Source organism: Danio aesculapii, chromosome 18 (genome assembly GCF_903798145.1).
Source record: "Danio aesculapii chromosome 18, fDanAes4.1, whole genome shotgun sequence".
In the NCBI taxonomy this organism is placed as follows: Eukaryota; Metazoa; Chordata; class Actinopteri; order Cypriniformes; family Danionidae; genus Danio; species Danio aesculapii.
The window spans coordinates 20330242-20352741 of NC_079452.1; the positions used below are offsets into that span (position 1 = coordinate 20330242).

The window sequence follows — 22500 nt, forward strand, 5'->3', positions numbered from 1 at the left end:
CATAACATTTCCCTATATTTTTAATTCATATTTTATGCTCTCAAATATTGCTTCATATCTGCTACATCACTTTTTTTCCTTCCAGTAAACTCAAAATAAGATGTTTAGTAGAATGTTCAAACTAAGAACAAGAAAATTAGGCTACCGTTCACACAGACTCACCAAAATCGGACAATAGAGGATTGGAAAAACGTTGCCTGGTCTGAAGAGTCTCGATTTCTGCTACGACATTTGGATGGTAGAGCCAGAATTTGACATCAACAACATGAAGGGTACCACACCATGTCATAAAACACGAACCATCTCAGACTGGTTTCTTGAACATGCAATAAGTACTCAAATGGCCTCCTCAGTCACCAGAACTGAATCCAATAGAGCACCTTTGGAATATGGTGGAACAGATGATTTGTATCATAGATGTGCAGTCGACAAATCCGCTGCAAATGTGTGATGCTATCATGTCAATATGGAGCAACATCTCTGAGGAATATTTACAGTACCTTGTTAAATCTATGCCACAAAGGATTAAGGCAGTTCTGATGGCAAATGGGGGTCCAACCTGGTACTAGTAAGGTGTACCTAATAAAGTGGCCGGTCAGTGTATATACACTACTTTTATGATTAAATGACCACCTCACCACCACATTTATTGTGTAACAAAACATCATACACATACACATCCCTTTTGTGGTGTACAAATAAATGATGAGTTTTCGCTTTTTGAAAGGTGAACTGTCCCTTTAATATGAGTGAATGTGTGTGTGTGTGTGTAAGTTGCTCTATAAAGTTAAACATCAGCCGTCGCTTAAGAAAGCGTGTTGCGGTGCTGTGGTTGTGCTGCTCTCCTCACAGATCTGATGGATTTGCACTTGCGTATGTGATTAATGATGACAAACACGAAAACCTCAGAACTCTGCGAGCAAATGCATGTGTTTTTGTCACTTGCTGGCTTTATCGACCTCATCTCTGAACTCTGTGTTGATAACACACACAAAAACAGGGCGCTAGGACCATTCTTTATTTAGTTTTAATAAATGCAAACATAAAGAGTCTTTTTAAGATACAAATGCATTTTATTGGTCTGGAATATGTATGCACACATATACATATATATATATATATACATATATATATACATATATATATATATATATATATATATATATATATATATATATATATATATATATATATATATATATATATATATATATATATATATATGTATGTATGTATATGTATATATATATATATATATATATATATATATATATATATATATATATATATATATATATATGTATGTATATGTATATATATATATATATATATATATATATATATATATATATATATATATATATATATATATTTATTCATTCATTTATTTACAAGTAATATGGACTCATTCTTATTTATTTTATTGATATATTTTTCATTTATTTTTTATATTTATTTATTTAATTTTAAGTAATATAGACTCATCCTTATTTATTTATCTATATTTATAAGTAATATGGACTCATCCTAACTCATTTATTTATTTATTTATTTATTTATTTATTTATTTATTTGTTTGTTTGTTTGTTTGTTTGTTTATTTATTTAAGTAATTTGGACTCATCCTTATTTTATTGATTTATTATTATTTATATTTTTATTTATTTATTATACTTATTTATTCATAAGTAATATGGACTCATCCTTATTTATTTATATTTGATTGTTTTTATTATTCATTAATTTAAGTAATATGGACTCATCCTTATTTATTTATTTATAGTTACATATTTTATATATTTTTATTTATTTATTTATTTATTATATTTATTTATTTATTAATAAGTAATATGGACTCATCCTTATTTATTTATATATTTATAAGTAATATGGACTCATCCTTGTTTATTTATATATTTATAAGTAATATGGACTCATCCTTTTTCATTTATTTATTTATATGTTTTTATAATTATTTTTATATTTATTTATTTATAAATAACATGGACTCATCCTTATTTATTTACATTTATATATTTTTATACTTGTTTATTTATGAGTAATATGGACTCCTTATTTATTTATTTATATATATTTTTTATTTATATATTTAATTAAATATTTATATATATATATTTATATATATATATATTTATATATATATATTTATATTTATATATATATTTATATATATATATATTTATATTTATATATATATATATTTATATTTATATATATATATATATATATATATATATATATATATATATATATATATATATATATATTTATATATTTATATATATATATATATATATATATATATATATATATATATATATATATATATATATATATATATATATATAAAATAAATGATTTAATTATTTAATATTTATTTAAAACAAAATCCCAAAAAACTATTTACTCTCATAAATTAAAAATTGTAATTTATTTTTAAGTGACAATTAGCATTTGCAAGGTTGTTTTTTTATTAGTATATATATTCATATTTATTTTCACAATTCACTTAAAATATAAATTAAAGTATTTTTATACATTTTTTGCATTAATTCTCTTTTTTTTTTCTTTGTGCATTGTGAGAAAATAATTGTTTATTCATATAAAATATAATGTTTTAAATAAATTGAATACTTTTTTTTTTTCAATAAAACACTTTTTGTGCATTGTGAAACAATCAAACCAATGCAAACGCATGCACACCATCTCCATTATATCTAGCACAAAAACTTCCACCTGACAGCTAACTCACATCGAGACAGAAACGGTCTTTTTATATGATTTCAAAGACACTTTACTTTCCTAAAATAGAAATGCAATGAGTGTGGCCTGTGCTCTCTTTTTACGGTGGGCAAGCTGTACGATTCTGCTGTACTTTCAGATGTATGACATGAGCAAATATGGCACAAGGTTAAAAAACCCCCAGGAAGATGAGGTGATAAAGAACTCTCAGCTATATCTGAAGAGCACACTGAGCTGCTGGAGAACGGGTTAAGATGTGTGCCGCAGATAAAGATGAAAACAGCGGAGAAAACACGGAGAGAGCAGTGGCAGAGAGTTGTTTTGGTACATGAGAATATGAGAACAGTCTGCCATGGCATTCTTACCGTCATGTAACAAATGTGGCTCTGCGGTTAGCAAAACTGCACCAGAGCATCGGAAACTGGTGCACGACACGCTTTCAGCCTTCCAGCAGCAAACATGTCCCAGAAAAAAACGGCACAACACACTAACTTAGCAGGAAACATCGATGCATGCGATTCCAGCTGCTTCCTGGTTGCAGAAAGCATTCCCTTTTGCATCATAAATATTGCATTTGATTTGATCGTTTGCTTGCATGATGTGATATGGGATGGAGTAATGTGAGAACAGGATATGGTATAAGCTTTCGTCATGAATATTATATGCATTTTTGATATGATATGTGAGAGGATACATAATATTATTTATGATAAGATACAATATGTGGAGTTGCACTGTATATGTGACATTATATATGTATGCATCTCTCTCTCTCTCTCTCATTGGATCATTGTTTTGCTGAAATGTCCACTCTGGTCTTCATCCTCCTGCTAATGTAGATGTTAGACTGAAGCAGCCGATATTCATTTACAATGATGAAGGGGAGAGGGTTCCTACTGAGAGATTTCAGCTGCTGTCTGGGCTTTCACTGCCAAACTACACCTCCCTTTCTTCATGTGTTCAATGCTTTTTCCGGAGTCATTACATTTTATTATGTATAACTTTATTTGTAAACTAATTAGATTTGTTTTCTTTGCATATATGGATTTCTTTGCTTGTTTTCAACATCTGGGGAAAATTTCAAGTCAACAGCACTTTTAGAAATATGTTTTCTGAGAAAAATGGTGACGTGTTCAATACTTATTTCCCCGGCTGTATACATACATATAGAGATATACACTAGCACATATATCTGCACAGGATTTAGCACAAAATCTGGATTTATGTGGAATGATTTGGGGAGTATATGACAAAAAACGTAAAACATGAAATAAAAATGAATATCTTGCTTTTATTTAAGGTTAATTTATTTTTTATTTCTTATTTTTTAATAAATAAGTATTCTATTCATTATTTTTATTATTCATAAATTTATTATTTTTTATTTAATATTTTATATAATGTATATCTACTAAAAGACAGAAACTGTATTGTGAATAAATAAATATTAGCACATTATATTACTGAAATATAATAAAAAAACAGTAAATAAATATTCAATGATGGGCTAAAACAAGCTGCAGATTTCTGATTTTTAGGCAATTATTGAGTCTGTTTATTTACTTAAATATGTATACAACTGTATATAAATACAGTTGAAGCCAGAATTATTAGCCCCCCATTTAATTTATTATTATTTTTTAAAAATATTTCCCAAATGATGTTTAACAGAGCAAGTAAATTTTCACAGTATGTCTGATAATATTTTTTCTTCTGGAGAAAGTCTTATTTGTTTTATTTCGGCTAGAATAAAAGCAGTTTTTAATTTTTTAAAAGCCATTTCAAGGTCAAAATGATTAGCCTTTTAAGCTATATATTTTTTCAATAGTCTACAGAACAAACCATCGTTATGCAATGACTTGCCTAATTACCCTAACCTGCCTAGTTAACCTAATTAACATAGTTAAGCCTTTAAATGTCACTTTAAGCTGTATAGAAGTGTCTTGAAGAATATCTAGTCTAATATTATTTACTGTCATCATGGCAAAGATAAAATAAATCAGTTATTAGAAATGAGTTATTAAAACTATTATGATTAGAAATGTGTTAAAAAATCTGCTCTCTGTTAAACAGAAATTGGGGAAAAAAATAAACAGGAGGGCTAATAATTCAGGGGGGCAATAATTCTGACTTCAACTGTATATATAGACACATTTAGGTTCAGTTTTTATTTTAAATTCTGTAATATTACCGACTAACATGTCTAAATATTTATATGATTTATTCACAATGGAGTTAGTGAAGTAATATTTTCAGTAGGTCTGTATTGTATAAGAGACTTGCTTTGTTTACCAAACAAGTGGATTTGATTGGATTTGCTTCATAAACCTTTAAAGAAAAACAAATTCATGTTTTTAGTTAGTACACTCAATATTTATGTATCTATTTGTTTTGATTTCTTATTTTGAAGTATTATGAACTCATCCTTATTTATTTATTTATATTTTTAAATATTCTTGTTCATTTATATATTATTTATTTATTTATTTTTTAATTATATTTTTACCCAAAAACTATTTGCTGTCATCAATAAAAATTGTAATTTATATTTAGGGACTTATCGATTTTTTTAAAGAATTGATTAATGAAATTGAAATTATAAATTATATTACATTTATTTCGTTTGCATTAATTGTTTTTTTTCTTTGTGCATTGTAAGAAAATAGTTTTGGTTATATCATATGAGAGAATTGCTTTGTTTACCAAACAAGTGAATCTAATTGGATTTGCATCATAAACCTTAAAGAAAAGTAAAAAGGTTACTGCTTCTTTATTTCATGTTTTAAGTCACTACACTATAAAAGACTTTTGCTGCTTGTTCAAACTACTTAAAATGCGCTGAAACAATGCAATTCTTAAATATTTTTATAGGTCAACGTAATTATTTCATCTTTAATTCCCTTAAGTTTGTAAAAACGATTAAGTTAACTTAATTGATTTGTGTTGGTATAATGTGGAAATCCAGCATTTTTTTGCAGGGTTCCACACAATTCATTCATGTTGTCCCAACACAAATCAGTTAAGATAACTTAACAGCTTAAAGTGGATTGAACTTAAAACGATTAAGAAATGAGTTGTTTCAGCTCATTTTAAATAAGTAGTTCTCAAAATAATTCTGCATCACACAATGGATTTTGTTCACAATTCTGTGTAGAAACAGCAATAAACATCAGCATATTCAGTGTATGCTTGGTCAAGTGTTAAGCTTACCTGTGTATCCAGCGAGTGCCGCCGCGGGGATGACCGGTTTGTCTTTGCTCAGGTCCGAACGCTCCCGCACGTAATCTTTAAACGTGCCCTTGGGTTTGTGCGCGTGCAGAGCGCTGGGGTAATCCTCCGAGTCGAAGCTGTCGTAGGATGGGACTCTCTGGAGGCTGTTGAAGGACGACTGACTGCTCCACGACTGCGTGAGTCTGTCGCAGCTCTCGAAACTGTCGATGCTCTCAAACGAGTCCTGACCGCCCAGCTTACCTGAGACCAAGGACAGAGTTACTATTAAACAAAGTAATTTTACATTCAACATGTTTAAACAGATCATGTTTCGATCTCATGCATGTTGTATGGAAGGGAACAGCATGTACATTCTTCAAAATATATTAATTCCAAAATTGCAGTATACTGATCTGATATATATATATATATATATATATATATATATATATATATATATATATATATATATATATATATATATATATATATATATATATATATATATATAAATATAAATATGCTTATATTTATATATATACACACACACACACACACACACACACCTTCAAAAATTCAAAAATAAACAATTGCAGTGACAATAACAAAGCTAGGTGGTGACGCAGTGGCGCAGTAGGTAGTGCTGTCGCCTCACAGCAAGAAGGTCGCTAGCTCGAGCCTCGGCTGGGTCAGTTGCCGTTTCTGTGTGGAGATTGCATGTTCTCCCTCCATTCGTGTGGGTTTCCTCCGGGTGCTCCGGTTTCCCCCACAGTCCAAAGACATGTGGTACAGGTGAATTGGGAAGGCTAAATTGTCCGTAGTGTATGAGTGTGGGTGAGTGTGTGTGGATGTTTTCCAGAGAAGAGTTGCGGCTGGAAGTGCATCTGCTGCATAAAACATGTGCAGGATAAGTTGGCAGTTCATTCCGCTGTGGCGACCCCGGATTAATAAAAGGACTAAGCCGAAAAGAAAATGAATTAATGAATGAATGATAACAAAGCATTTAAAAACAGTTATGTATACAGTGATTGTGTTTATAGCATTACATTTGAATAAATAACGATGAATTTTAATTTCTGGTACATATGAATGCATATATTTGATTGCATCTTTGCTCTCTAGTTGACAAGAACTCACAGCACTGAAGAGCAAAAAAGCACTTTCTTCTCAGTTTTGGTCCTCTAAGTGCCGTCTGAAATTTCCATCGAACAATTAACATTTTTCTCAGCCTCCTTTGTTTATGTTGAGTTATTTCACTTCAAAGACCAAGAAAAGAACTCATTCTTTGCCACAAAAGTGAAATTACTGAACATACACACAGGAGCCTGATAAAAATGCTCATTTTAGAGGAAAATTTCAGACGGCACTTAAAGGTTTATATATAAATATAAATATAAATAAATAAATAAATATATATATATAAATATATATATATAAATATATAAATATAAATATAAATATATATAAATATAAATATATATATATATATATATATATATATATATATATATATATATATATATATATATATATATATATATATATATATATATATATATATCCTGAATTGTTCTTCACTTTTTGTAGAATGAAACCTGCTGAATTGAGGTTAAAATCTGACCATATGTGCACTTTTATAAAGCATTCCTGCTCATGAACTTAGTTTGTAGAGGGTGAAAAGCTTTGCAAAAGTTCATAAGCAGTCTAGACCCAACCACGTGAAAGAATCCCGAACCGCTCCACACCACAACATCTTCCCCTTACACAATTTCCATGTGGAAATATTTGGGTTTGCTCTTAATTGGAAGAAACTCAAAACAAATTGCTTCTCTATTTTTGGCCAAACTGCAGATAAAAGGCCGCTCTCCGTTGAATGTCAATTACAGAATGAAAGATAATACAGAACTGGGCCCGATCCTGAAATCTCCAATTGAAAAAGTGAAGCCACATGTGAGTTTGGTGGCACCGCAAATACTTTCCCACGCAGGAAAAAAACACAGCGCCGTTGCCAAAGCTGGGATTTACTGCACATAAACCCTTTGCAGACCTAACGGGAGAAAACCCAAATCTCTGCGTTGTTCAACAATATACAAGCGCCTTATTTGACAAATCTCAACATCCAATCCAGATCTCCATCATTTGTTCAGCTGTATGACGGTAAGACCAATGCAGGCTGTTTGTTCAAGAAGCCAGCGAAAGCAGACACACGTAAGTTCATGAGAAACCGGAACGCTCTTCGCACCTCTCACTTCTTACGAGAACCTTCAGAAAAACACCTCATACCCCAGTAACGTAACCTCACACGGACGCCTCGACACAAAAAAGACGGCTACCAGCGCTCTGTGGCTTCAAACATTTCTCACTTTGAAGCAAACATCTTTGTTTTTCTCGACTTTTTTCCCCAACCGCAGTTGAGAGCATCGAGAGATGGTGTTTGATAGAACCACAAATAAGCCCAACGGTCTGCTTCATTCCCTGGCAGTGCAGAGCAGAGCATGCAGAAGTGTGGTAATGTGAGATGGGAGCACGTGTTTTTTTGAAGACCACACACTGCTGAGGGTGATGGAGATCCATTTAAGCCCCGATTGGAGATTGTAAACATGCATCTAAGACTGCAGGAATTAGCTCTCGTGTTTTTTCAAATGTAAGATCTGTTGCAATAATCAACATATCAATGCACGGACACGACCACAATCATTTCTGGTGATGCAATTGATATCTCAGCCATCGTGTTTACACAGAAATGAACATCAGCAACATCTCTGTTGTAACATCTTTAGAAACAATGCTAACTGACAGCTGAATAAAGCTGAACTTTCACATTTGTTTCTCTGTTTCTAAGCTTAAATACACTTCCAGAAAATAATATCACATTTTACAATGATTTACACATCCTACATCACTGATGTCAGTTTATATAAGGCCTGTTTTTTTAAATATTAAATTTAATAGCTCAATATTCTCATATTATTCTCAATATACACAAGTTTGCTCAAATAATGCGCAGACAGGACAGCTTTCACACTGCACACAGAAATTGCTGCGCTATAAAACCCATTCATTTCAATGGCTTGCGCCACTCAATAGCATTTTGTTGCATCTTAGTTGCACCAATAACTAGCTTGTGCACACATGGTGGTAAAAGTTAAAAATAGCCCAATAATCTGCTCTGTGAATATACTTATCTATGCATAAACCTCACATTCTCACCAAAAAAATGAAGTCTGCTTAAATAATGTGCAAATGGGACGTTTTTAAGTAGTATACTTGTTCCTGCGGCTTGCAATAGCGTTAGTGTGCTGGCATGACAATGTTGGCAAATCACACAATCTAAATAACCTTAAAAATGAAAGGTTTTTGTCCATCGAAAGTGTTATGCTGTTGTATAATCATTATATTATCAGTGGGAATGCACCAGAATTTTAAATTCTGAGCTGAAATCGAAAATTATGAATGCACTTGGCTACAAAAATGAAACTAAAAATACTTAGTAATAATTATTTCATATATTATGTTATATTTAATAATAATTTTGTGGGACATTTTAAATTTAACTCAATAACTTAAATTATAAACAAACAAGCAAATTAAATAACCACATTTTATAGACAGAGAGGCATCACAATACAGTAGTGCCATTAAAAGCTGCAGGAACAAGTATACTACATAGATACTCCATTTTTTGGGGGGAGTATGTGTGGTTCATGCCTAGATATGTATATTCACAGAGCAGAATTTTGAGCTATTTTGAACTTTTACCACCACATGTGCACAAGCTAGTTGTTGGTGCAACTAAAATGCAACAAAATGCTATTGAGTGGCGCAAGCCGTTGAAATGAATGGGCTTCATAGCGCAGCAATTTCTGCGTCCAGTGTGAAAGCTGCTTTAAGAACATGCATTGAGTAGAGCTGAATGGAGAGTGAAAGCAGTGCGTTGAATAGTGCAGCACTGCATAGTTGTTTACGTTGTTTGCTTGTTTGTTTGTTTGTTTGTTTGTTTGTTTGTTTTTTTTGGGGGGGGGGGGGGGGTCTGCTTATATTGCTTTTCTTTTTGAATTGAAAATGATCAGCAGAATATAACATTTTCGGTTGTTGTTGGCTGAAAATTTGGTGCATCCCTAATAATCAGCACCATTAAATGTTCCTAAATTGACAGTAATATCACTTATCACAACAAATTTTGTGACAATTGAATTGCACAACCAAAATTACTCATTGTAACAGGCCTGACAAATGTTCAGATATGTTAAGTGAGCACAAATGCAACCATGAGCAAGAAGCTACTGACTGCAGTACACTTAAATGGCCACCAGTTTCGCTAATAACAAGACTTCCTGCATCTTATAAACACAATCTGACATGATGCATGCCATGTGTGATTAGACATGTGCACAAGCTAGTTGTTGGTGCAACTAAAATGCAACAAAATGCTATTGAGTGGCGCAAGCCATTGAAATGAATGGGCTTCATAGCGCAGCAATTTCTGCGTCCAGTGTGAAAGCTGCTGAATGGGAGTGAAAGCAGTGCATTGAATAGTGCAGCACTGCATAGTTGTTTACGTTGTTTGCTTGTTTGGTTTTTGTTTGGGGGGGGGGTTACTTATATTGCTTTTCTTTTTGAATTGAAAATGATCAGCAGAATATAACATTTTCGGTTGTTGTTAGCTGAAAATTTGGTGCATCCCTAATAATCAACACCACTAAATGTTCCTAAATTGGCAGTAATATCACTTATCACAACAAATTTTGCGACAATTGAAGTGCACAACCAAAATTACTCATTGTAACAGGCCTGCCAAATGTTCAGATATGTTAAGTGAGCACAAATACAACCATGAGCAATAAACTACTGACTGCAGTACACTTAAATGGCCACCAGTGTCGCTAATAACAAGACTTCATGAATTTTATAAACACAATCTGACATGATGCATGCCATGTGTGATTAGAGACCTGCAGCAAAGGTCTACAACAAGATTTTCAGAAAAATAAATGACTTCAATTTTAGGTATGCGAGGTGTATCGGCTACCATTTTGGTCAGTGCAGTCTATATTTGGTTATGTTGTTTTTCCATTTCATTTGCATCAATACACAAAAACTTTGGCCCAAACTCACCTCTGCTAATGCGACCCACACACATGTTGTCAGGCGACACGACTTCCTGTTTGACTGAGAAATAGTCTCCCTGCAGGGGGTTGAGCGGCGCGTCGCGCAGGATGACGTTGGGATACTCGCTCTCGTATTTGAGCGACAGCAGGTCTTCTGAGCTGATGGGGTGAAGCGTCTGATAGGACTCTGTGATGAAGCTCGGCTCAGAGTATTCGGACGGAGGGACACACTGAGGATGCTCAATGCCATAGTCTGGAGGGAAAGACAATTAAATAGACATTAAATCGAGTATTTACATAAAAAGAGAGATCAGTTAGTCATATTGAGATGATCAAATGCCCGATGTATTTAAGTGTCTCTCGAAAAATGACGTCTCCCCTGTGCCCTCACAATCATTACATTACATGGAAGTGGGTGAGATTGTTTTGCAGCCTGTGCAGTACGCAGATGCAGATGAAGTCCGAGTGATTTACATGTTAAGTCAATGCAAAGATGGGATTAGACATTATGTGGCATGAATTGGGTGTTTTGTGCATTTACACGCGTCAGACTGCAAATGAAAGTTTGAGCAAACAAATCAGAGCAATGGAACAGACAGAAAAGCAAGCAGTTTACAGTGATTTGTTCAAAGATGACAACTGCTGGACGTGACCGAATTAAAGGACATTTTTTGTGCTTTACATGTATGGCTGGTAGTATGATGTGTGTAAAATCTAAATTTGTTTTCGTTTCCTGCAGTTAATGAGAGAAAACGCTCCCCTGCCATTACGAGTTTTACAGCAAATGCGTGTTTTAGGTGTAATACGGTAGGGGAAACACTAACGCATGTCCTGAGTGAGATATATGATGTCAGAATCTCCGGGGAGTGAAATCTGAGAGAAAGTAAGATCGTGGACAAAAATAAGAGTTATACAACCTTCCTTTGGCTTAATCCGTACTATTTTAGATCTTGTCTTAACAAGAGACCAAAATAAAGAAGCTTGATTTTTATGATTTGTGTCACTGTCATTGTGTCAGATTGCACACCTAACATAGTATCCAACCTAATATGGTAAATAATATATATATATATATATATATATATATATATATATATATATATATATATATATATATATATATATATATATATATATATATATATATATATATATTATTATTTATTTTATTTTATTTTCTTAAATCGCAAAATTCTGCTAATTTCTGGTAATTACCACCACAAAATCGGTCTTTTTTTAATCGAAAAAAAAATTTAATAAATAAATAAATCACACACAAAATTGTGAAAGAACTAGGGGTTCTGATTATAGTACATATATAATGATCTAAATGTCAGCAGTGTTGTGCAGTGTGCAAAAATATTCAAAATCAAGTCTTCAATTCGAAGATGGAATAAAAAAATCACGTTCCGTGCGCATGAATGCAAACATGCAGACTGCAGTTCACTGAACGACCACCGGTGTCACTAATCACAAGTTTAGGAATAATATATATAAGATCTGACTTGATGCATATATGTATATATACACATTTATATATACACACACATTTATATATACATATATACACACTTTTAAAATAATTATTTGCATTTAGATTTCCTTTTCAGTTGTGTAACACTCATTTAAAATTCAATTTTTACTATATTAATCATTCTTTATAATATTAATCAACACTGTAAAGAAGCAAATATTAAAATTTGCAAAAATAAACATGCATTTTATATACTGTAAATTAAAATTTTACGATGCCGGTATTTAGTTGGAGCACAGAAAAACTTTTTTTATCCATGTTATCCATTTTAACAAAATATCAGCTATTTAATGTTATTATACGCACCAAAATAAGAATATCAATAACAATTATGAGCATTTAATTAGTTGTTTGTTTTTAGTTAGTTAAATGTCAATCATACCTGCTTGACACTAAGTCTGTGTGTGTGTGTGTGTGTGTGTGTTTTTCTTAATGTGCGTATTGTGTGTGTCTTGGCAGTCATCCCCAAATGTCCCCACAAGTATAGCAATACCAGTAAATTTTGACCTTGTTGGATTTTACTTTTTTTCAGTGGCTCATTTTTCAAAACAGCTGATAAAACACAGAATTAAGTATTTTGAGAATGTAAAAGAGGATGACAGAATATACAGCCTGTCCAGTAGAAAAATCATTTCATCCATGAGAAGTCCCCATAAAGATAGCTGTACAAGTGTGTGTGGTGTATAGTGTCAGAAATGATGAACAGCTCATGTTGTACTCCTGAAGATGAGTTTTGATGATGCAAACGGAGAGAAACTGGGCTGTAAACTCACTGAAGAAATATTCGGAGGGATAGCGGGACTCCTGGAAGCTGGAGCTCAGGCTGCTGACGGGGAAGTGCTTCGGGTCTTCTGTGTCAAAAAAATACAACACACACTCTCAAAGATCATGGTGATGGATTACAACACACACACACACATCTGATGTGCATGTCAGGTTTTCACACCTCTCCAGCATTCGACATGACAAACCACAGCATGCACTAGAAGATCTACAAGAATATTTACTGTAATGTTTATTCAAGTCTTTGTAAAAATCAGCAGGTTAATGACATTATGTGTGTCATATCTGATAGGAGGAGCTGCGTTTAGAGTTTCAGCTAATTTCACTACTATTACTGAGTTACATTACTAACGTAAGTTGTCTAAATAACAAAACAACTACACTTTAATATACAATATATAAAGATTTATTCTGTATTTACTAAAAAAAATTATAGTATTTTTATGTTGTGTTTTATTTACATTAACAGCAACCTAAATAATTAGTTGAATAATTAATAGTTTATTAATTAATATTAAGTTATTATATTGTTTAAAGATTTAATTAGTATATATTTAATTTAGCTAATAAAAATAATTTATTATTTATTATCAGTTGGATTAATGTCATGTGAAAAAAAACAAGTTAACAAGTTTCAAATGTATTACATTTATTTTTATTTATTTGTTTAAATTTAATAGTTTTTTTTTCATTTACAGATTTAATAAGTATAAATTTACTTTAGCTAATAAAAAATAATTGAACATTTATTATCACTTGGATGAATGTCAAGTAAGAAATATATAACCACTTACTGGAAATGCCTCAAATTAAATATAATTAGATTGAATTAAAAAAAAATAATAAAAAAAAATAAATAAATAAATAAATAAATATATATATATATATATATATATATATATATATATATATATATATATATATATATATATATTTATTTAAATTTATGTATAACAAACAAAATATAAAACTTATTAAAATGTTCTATTTTAATACAAATATTTTAAATATTAAATATTTAATTTATTTTATTAAAATATTTAAAATATTTAAGTTTATTTTAATTACATTTTAATTTATTTAAATTTTATTTTGCTTTAATTTACTTTTAATTTAACTTTTTAAATTTTATTTTAATTTAAAGATTTAATTAGTATAAATTTATCTAATAAATGTTTTTAACATTTATTATCACTTGGATTACTTTCATGTAAAACAAAATAAACCACTTAAAATACGGCAAATTAAATATAATTGAAATATTATTTTATTTTAAATTTCATTTTAATATTTTTTTATTTAATTAGTTTTAATGTAATTAATATTTTTATTTCATTTCAATAATTTGTTTACATTTAAATTTGTTTAATTTTAATTTAAATAAAATGATAAATTCCATGTATCTAGCTGGCTAGTCAGCACGTTATTTTAGTGGCTGACTGCAGATTACAGTATTAGTGAGTTGTACAACGTTTACCTTTCTGCAGCATCTCTAAATGCCCCCAGAGGATGTCGCCCACAAAGTCTGGTGCCAGGTCCAGAAATCTCTCCTTGCCGAGTGCACAGAGACTCGCTCCGTCCATACTGAACTTGTGGAAATCCACGTTCTTCAGACTGAACTCATTCACCGTCCAGGTCAACCATTCCCTCACATGGCCTTCTGTCCACTCGCGCGGGTCTGCAGAGACAACAGACACAACGTTAATGAAGTATCACAGTTATTGTTAATTAAAGATAATTAAGTAAATATAAAGCCTTAAAATTACCTTTGAAATAAATAAGTTATATATATATATATATATATATATATATATATATATATATATATATATATATATATATATATATATATATATATATATATATATATATATATTAAAAAAATGTATTCATAAATTATAAAAAAAGTTATATAAAATGGATAAACAATATATTTTTTTAAATATATATAAATAAAAAATAATATTAATAATGATGATGATGATAATAATAATAATAATAATAATGGTAATAATAATGATGATAATAATAATAATAATAATAATAAAAAAAACAAATTTGCTAAAATGCAATAAATAACATTTAAATAAACAAATAAAACTAATTCAAGCGACACTGAAACAGCACTGGTCAGTCTGTACTGCCACAGAAAGTCTAATATAGTGTCCGTGTATTGCTGACATATGCAGTATGTCAGTGTTGTGTCCGGTGGCGCATGGGTAACTATCAGCTGATGGGAATCGATGCCCTGATAAGAGGAAGTGAAACAGCTGTAATTTTAAACCTGCACGCCAGCTCTTAGTCTGTGCGTGTGTGTATGTGTGTGTGTGTGTGCATCTCAGGCTCTGTTTACACTAGTGCATGCTCATTTTAACACAGCGTTTTAAAATGCAAACACTCCTCGCCCACACTGATGTTTCCACTATGCTTGAGAAGATTCACAGAGTTGTATACAGCATACAGTTTTCAAATAAAACAATCTTTTTTTGTAGTATTCTCCTTATAAACAGCATATGTCTAGCATTGAATTGCACCGAGAGGAATAAAAGTTGCATTTAAACTGGCAGCAAATGCTTTTAGCACTTTTATACACTTTTTATACGCTTTTATACACTTTTAGCAGTATTCGGAAAATTACTTCAGAAGGTCTGAAAAGGAGATCACATGAATCAATAAATCAGTAACTTAAAGGGCCCATAGTTTACCTCTTTTTTATGATTTAATATTAATATTATGGTTCTTCTGAGTGTGCCAGTTTAGGTTCAGTTTAAAACACAATTCAGATTTTTTATTATAATGTGTTAAAAAGTGTCATGTTGGGGGCGTGTCCACAGCTCGCTGATTTATGGGTGTGTTGCTTCACATGTAAATTAGTTTCGGCTTCCCGCCAGCGTAACAAGGGGGCGGGGCCATGAGCTCACCTACTCTGTGTTTGCAACAGAGTCTGACAGGCAGACTGAGAAGGAGAGAGGATCACCATTCAGTCGTACATGTACGACTCTGACACAGACCAAGCAGAGAGTACAAAATCATGTGCCTTTGTACAGTTTTACAGCCAACTGTGTGCTAGTTTCAAGTGCCGAGCTTGTACACAGAAACTAATAACCACGCACACTGAATTAACTTTGACTGAGGCACCGGATGCGCCGCTCGAAGCCGCGACACGGCACACCAGACACTCTCTGTGGCGCGACAGAAACATGAAGTGTCCCGAATCGTTGCGCCACGTATTTTTGAATTCTAAACATAGGTTTCTGCAGCGGTCCGTGGCGCCCAGCCGTCGACTTGAGTGTACCCTGATAGAAACCGATGTTTAGAATTGTAAAACGCATGCTAGTTAAGATCACAGGGAGCTTCTGAGATCGCGAGAAATGCAAACGGCTGAAGTATAAGGTAGACTCAATGAGAAGTACACATGTTTGCAAACCTACCTAAAGATACAACCAATAATTCCGATTAGAGCGATCATGTGGAGAATATTGATCTTGTGTTGAGCCCAATGAGCCTTACATCTATAAATAGAGCTAGCGTGTTCCTTTAGTGATATCGCTTCGACTCACGCTGAAAATGGCGGACGTGAATCAACAAACTGAGGATATGATGACGCGCCTGTCAATCAATATTGCATCTCATATTGCGGGGGACCGCTCTCCTACGTAAAGTTGCGGTCGGTTTGAAAACCGCTCCAATTGGTCCACCGTTTTTTATGTTCTTAAATTGAAATAAAAGCACTGGGTGTGCTTATATCAACCCAATATGACGGTCTATACACCATACATGCACATATGTCTGTCCAAACAGCTTGAAAAGTAGATTTTTTACCATAGGTGCCCTTTAATGAATTTGGTCATTTATAGTAGGGCTGCAACTGGGGGAATTGGTGCAGGCCCTTGATAAAGTCTCTGGGGCCCCCCGAAATGTAAATGTAACAAAATGCGCCCCGGCCTTCGCTAACACTTTAGAGTCCAATTCTCACTATTAACCAGTTGCTTATTAGCGTGCATGTTATTGAGATATTGGCTGCTTATTAGTACTTATAAAGCACATGTTCATTCATTCATTCATTTTCTTTTTGGCTTTATTAATCTGGGGTCGCCACAGCGGAATGAACCGCCAACTCATCCAGCATATGCCCCTACAGCTTTAACCCATCACTAGGAAACATCCATACACACTCATTCACATACACACACTACAGCCAATTTAGCATGGCTCCAGACACTCCCTGATTGGCTCATTTAAATCATAGCACTTTCTTCTATGATTCGTCGAGCCAATCAGGGAGTGAGCTCCACAGCCACGCCCTCATGCCTTCACTCTGTGTTTGGTTTGTCAACAATGAGATGCAACCCCAAAGTTTTAGTCTCAGTTTTATAGTTTTAGTCTCAGTTTTATAGTTTTAGTCTCAGTTTTATAGTTTAAGTATGAGTTTTGGAGGGTTTTGAGGCATTACAGCAGCAGAATGTGTGTGTTTTAACATGAAAATGCACTAGAATGTAGTCTGTAAATCCTCAAACGCATTGCATGGGGTTATTTCCAGACAGACTCAGACTTCAGCTTCTCTAGACAGAGCCATCCTGCGGTCTGGATTTTTTTGGGGGGGGAATCATAAATCATAAGCTCTGCTCTTCACAGTGCCATGTGCCCATCCTTCACAGGGTCTCTTTTTAGACCCTCAGATGGTGGCATTTCAGGAACAGCCCAGCGCCACAGAAAACATGAGGAAAATGCAGCGCTTTCACATTTTTCATTCCTTTCTCTGTTATGCAGATACAAGAACGAGGAGGTCTGAACACTGTTAGTGAGCGTTTGACTTTAAATCAAACATCTGTGGTTGTTTACTCACCCTGATGCTTTCCAAACCCGTATAATCTGTTTTTGTGTCTCGTGGAAGAAAGAAAATCAAACGGGCTGGGAAGAACATGAGGGCCAGTAAATAATGACCGTGTTATGGTTTTATAGGTGTACTGTCCCTTTAAGAGAGAGAGATTAAGATAGATGTAGAGCTTTTGAGATGTACTGTAAGTGTTTTATTGTTGGACCTTTGGGGATGGAGAGTCTCTGCTGTTCTCTGGTGAAGCCGCTGAATGTGGCCAGAAGAGCTTGTGACATCATTTCCTTACTTCCTGGAGTCAGAAGAGGAACATCCGCACACTCCAGATCTGGTGCAGAAAACACAAACAAGCAAACATGTCACACGTTTCATCGGCACATCATCTGTTACAGTTCAGAAGGGAAGAAATAGTTTTTAAAAGTTGATTAATTTAATAATAATAGGTATAATAATTACTATTATATTATATTATATTATATTATATTATATTATATTATATTATATTATATTATATTATATTATATTTTCCTTCGGCTTAGTCACTTTATTCATCAGGGGTTGCTACACTGGAATTAACTGCCAACTATTCTAGCATATGTTTACACAACGGATGCCATTCCAGCTGTAACCCAGTACTGGGAAACATCCATACACACTCATTCACGCCCACACATACACTACGGTCATTTCAGTTCATTCAATTCTCCTATAGCGCATGTGTTTGGACTGTGGGGGAAACCCACGCCAACACGGGGAGAACATGCAAACTCCACACAGAAATGCCAACTGACCCAGCCGGGGCTCGAACCAGCGAGCTTCTTGATGTGAGGCTAACCACTGAGCCACCATGTCACCTATTATTATTATTACTATTATTAAAATAAGATATGTAAAATTAAATATCAAATAAATATATAAAATAAACAATATAATAAAGTATCAAATATTATTTTAAAAATAAATAAGAATGCATAAATCTTTTAATTCATCCATATATTTATAAAACTAATCGTTACATTTATTTAATTGACTAAAGAAATCGGTTTAAAATCAGTGCACATGTGCAAAAAGCAATAAGAGATAATTATGAAAATATGCATACTTCTATTTACTATATAAAATATATTTGCATAAATTATTTAATCCATCCATCTATAAAAGAACAAACAAAAAGAGTAAATCAATTAAAATGCTAAAAGTGAAGTATAAAATAAAATGTAAAAATAAATAAATAATTAAAAATAAAATAAAGCATAATTGAATAAAAATATATTTAATTACATACAAATTAACAAATGCATTTATTAAAATAGCTATCCAGGACAAAAAAAAACTAAAAAAAAAAAAAAAAAAGAACAAGCAATACAATAAGACTTTAAAAAAATCCAAGTTGTAATTAAAAAAAAACAAAAAAAAAAACAGTTAAAATTATTAATATCAATCCAATATTTGTCAAGATTTACAAAGCGTTGCCAATAAAACAACACAAAATGCAGAGATCCATTTAAATTCCACAAAATCCCACTCCAGAGAAACAAAACAAGCCCGTCCATACAGGTGACTTCTTAATTATTCACCCTCATGTTCCTATTTCCCAAATGATGTTTAACAGAGCAAGGAATTATCCCCACTGTTGTACAATGACTTGCCTAATTACCTTAACTTTAACCTAATTAAACCAGTTAAGCCTTTAAATCTCATTATAAGCTGAATACTAGTATGCTGAAAAATATTTAGTCAAATATTATGTACTGTCATCATGGCAAAGATAAAATGAATCAGTTATTAGAAATGAGTTATTAAAGCTATTATGTTTATAAATGTGTTGAAGAAAAAAATCTTTCCATTAACAGAAATTGGGGAAATAAAAACACAGGAGGGCTAATAATTCAGACTTTCAGACATCATCTCATACAGAAAGTCAAACATCAACATCTGTGTGCCACAATAAAAAAAATCTCCCATCGTCCAGCAGACCTGCAGCTTATTAGGCCACAAACGCACCACCTCCATCCTGACCTTCCCAGCCTCCCAAAACCCCGTCCCGCAGACAGAGGGGTCTCTGTGGCCTCAGGGGGTCAACTGTGAGGGGTCAGAGGTCGCGACACAGGGGTGATGATGTCACAGCGGACAGACGCCGCAGTGTTGGCCTGTCCGCTTGTGGGCACCAGCAGGACACAGAGAAGCCTTTGAGGAGATAAACAGTGCCCGATGACCAACACTGATCCAATTAGGACTGTCGGGTGGCTGATCCACTGAAAGGAGGACCACAAAAACCCCCCGAGGGGCTGGAAAAGTGGCCGAAAGGGCCGTAATGTGATCAAAGATGTAGGGTGAGACTGATTTCCGATGTTGTTTTACATTTAGGCAGATTTTTAGGACTTTATTGCTATTTTCAAATGACGATTGCATCAGCCCCGACTGACAGGCTGATGATACTCAATTATATATTTCAACTAAACCTAATGAGATGTCTGTCTAAGCTAACTGAGTGTTTTCTTCTCTTAAACTCAGACAAAACAGAATTATTACTTATTGCGCCTAAATCCTGTACACAGCAGATCTCACAACTCAACCTGCAATTAGAGGGATACAAAGTTAGCGTTAGCTCTACTATAAAAGATCTGGGTGTCATATTAGACAGCAATTTAACTTTTAAAAATCATATATCCCATGTCAAACTGCTTTCTTTCATCTGAGAAATATCGCTAAGATACGAAGTATGCTATCCATCTCAGATGCAGAAAAGCTAGTCCATGCTTTTATGACTTCTAGGCTGGATTACTGTAATGCACTGTTTGCTGGCTGCCCAGCATCCTCTATTAACAAACTTCAGCTAGTACAAAATGGAGCTGCCTGAGGTCTTACAAGGTCTAGAAAATATGATCACATCACCCCAATTTTATCCTTCTTACACTGGCTGCCTGTTAAGTTTTGTATTGAATTTAAAATATAGCGTCTTACCTGTAAAGCTTTAAATAACCGAGCTCCTGTTTATCTAACCAATCTTCTGTCTCGCTACAATCCAACTCTGTCTTTAAGATCTCAAAACTCAGGGCTTCTGGTAGTACCTAGAATAAGTCGACTAAAGGAGGTCGAGCCTTCTCATTTATGGCTCCTAAACTCTGGAATAGCCTTCCTGATAACGTCCGAGGCTCAGACACACCCTCTCAGTTCAAAACTAGATTAAAGACCTATCTTTTTAGTAAAGCATATAGTCAATGCATCACTTAGCGATATGATACATGAATGTGCTCCACGCATTTCGTTTATATACACTATGAACAGCAGCTATGCCAATTAATCTCTTTATTCTCTATTTCCACCTGGGGATATTCATTCCGAGGCCCTCAGACTACGCAGCGCCACTGATTCGATCAAAGACCAGCGACGAGACGATCCCAAGGCTTCCATAATCCTGGACCAGGCCAAATCCTGAGCAGCTACTGTGGTGGTCATGGATGAGTGGAGAGCATGAGACCGAACTTTCTGAATGTGATCGCAACAATTTTGTTTTAACTCCATCTTGATCATTACAGCTATGGTCTGAACTGCCGTTGTTTTACATTCAGATTGATTTTGAGCACACTTGCTTTATCGTCATTTTCTCAGTTATTGTGATTATGCTGGGTTCACATCAAATGCGGAATTACGTATTACGTCACATGAGTAAATTACACACAAAGTCTATGCGAATGGAGATGAATTATCGATGATTCGGAATCATGACTTTGATTCAGCTTAATCATGATTACAATTCTAATTCAAAAAATTTTATTAAAAATAAATTCGTGAAAAACATCCTGTGAGTAATCTAGAGTGAGTGATACGTTTTTCGGTTGTGAACCCAGCATTAAAAGTCCAGTGAAGTGCTTTGAAATGTGTATATTTTTTATTCAATGTTTTACATAATCTTAACTGAAACGCAACGAGAGGGCGAGGCATTGTAGAGTAGCTCCTCCCCTTTTTAAAATCAGCCAATAGTGTTTTGTGTCATCTCAGCTCTGCCAGTGACAGTTGTTGAGCTCAAGAGCATCAAATGAAAAGCAGAAGAGAAGAAGGCGGAGCATGTCAGATACTAGAGAGCATTTGATTGGTCAGATAATTTGATTAGGAACTGAAGTTTGAGGTGTCGTAAAAAAAAGCGTTGACCCATTGAGGCGAAATTGACCGCACTAGCTTCGTAAGACCAACGTACTGAATCTAACATGTAAAATAACATTATTTTAATTTCACTAGACCTTTAAGACAAAACAGAAACAAAGAACA

At 33.3% G+C, this 22500-nt stretch overlaps 1 protein-coding gene across 3 annotated transcripts in view; it reads right to left on the reverse strand.

Moving 5' to 3' along the window:
* ets1 (v-ets avian erythroblastosis virus E26 oncogene homolog 1) overlaps positions 1-22500 on the reverse strand; it is a 102239-nt gene that overhangs the window by 8822 nt on the left and 70917 nt on the right. For 2 of the 3 annotated variants that reach the window (XM_056478149.1, XM_056478152.1), the window contains 5 exons: positions 18440-18559; positions 14875-15075; positions 13388-13465; positions 11088-11333; positions 5973-6233 (listed from right to left, as the gene is read on the reverse strand). In XM_056478149.1, the coding sequence (XP_056334124.1) occupies positions 5973-6233; positions 11088-11333; positions 13388-13465; positions 14875-15075; positions 18440-18559 (906 nt within the window). The remainder of the gene's footprint in view (positions 1-5972; positions 6234-11087; positions 11334-13387; positions 13466-14874; positions 15076-18439; positions 18560-22500) is intronic. The other variant, XM_056478151.1, reaches the window with a different exon arrangement.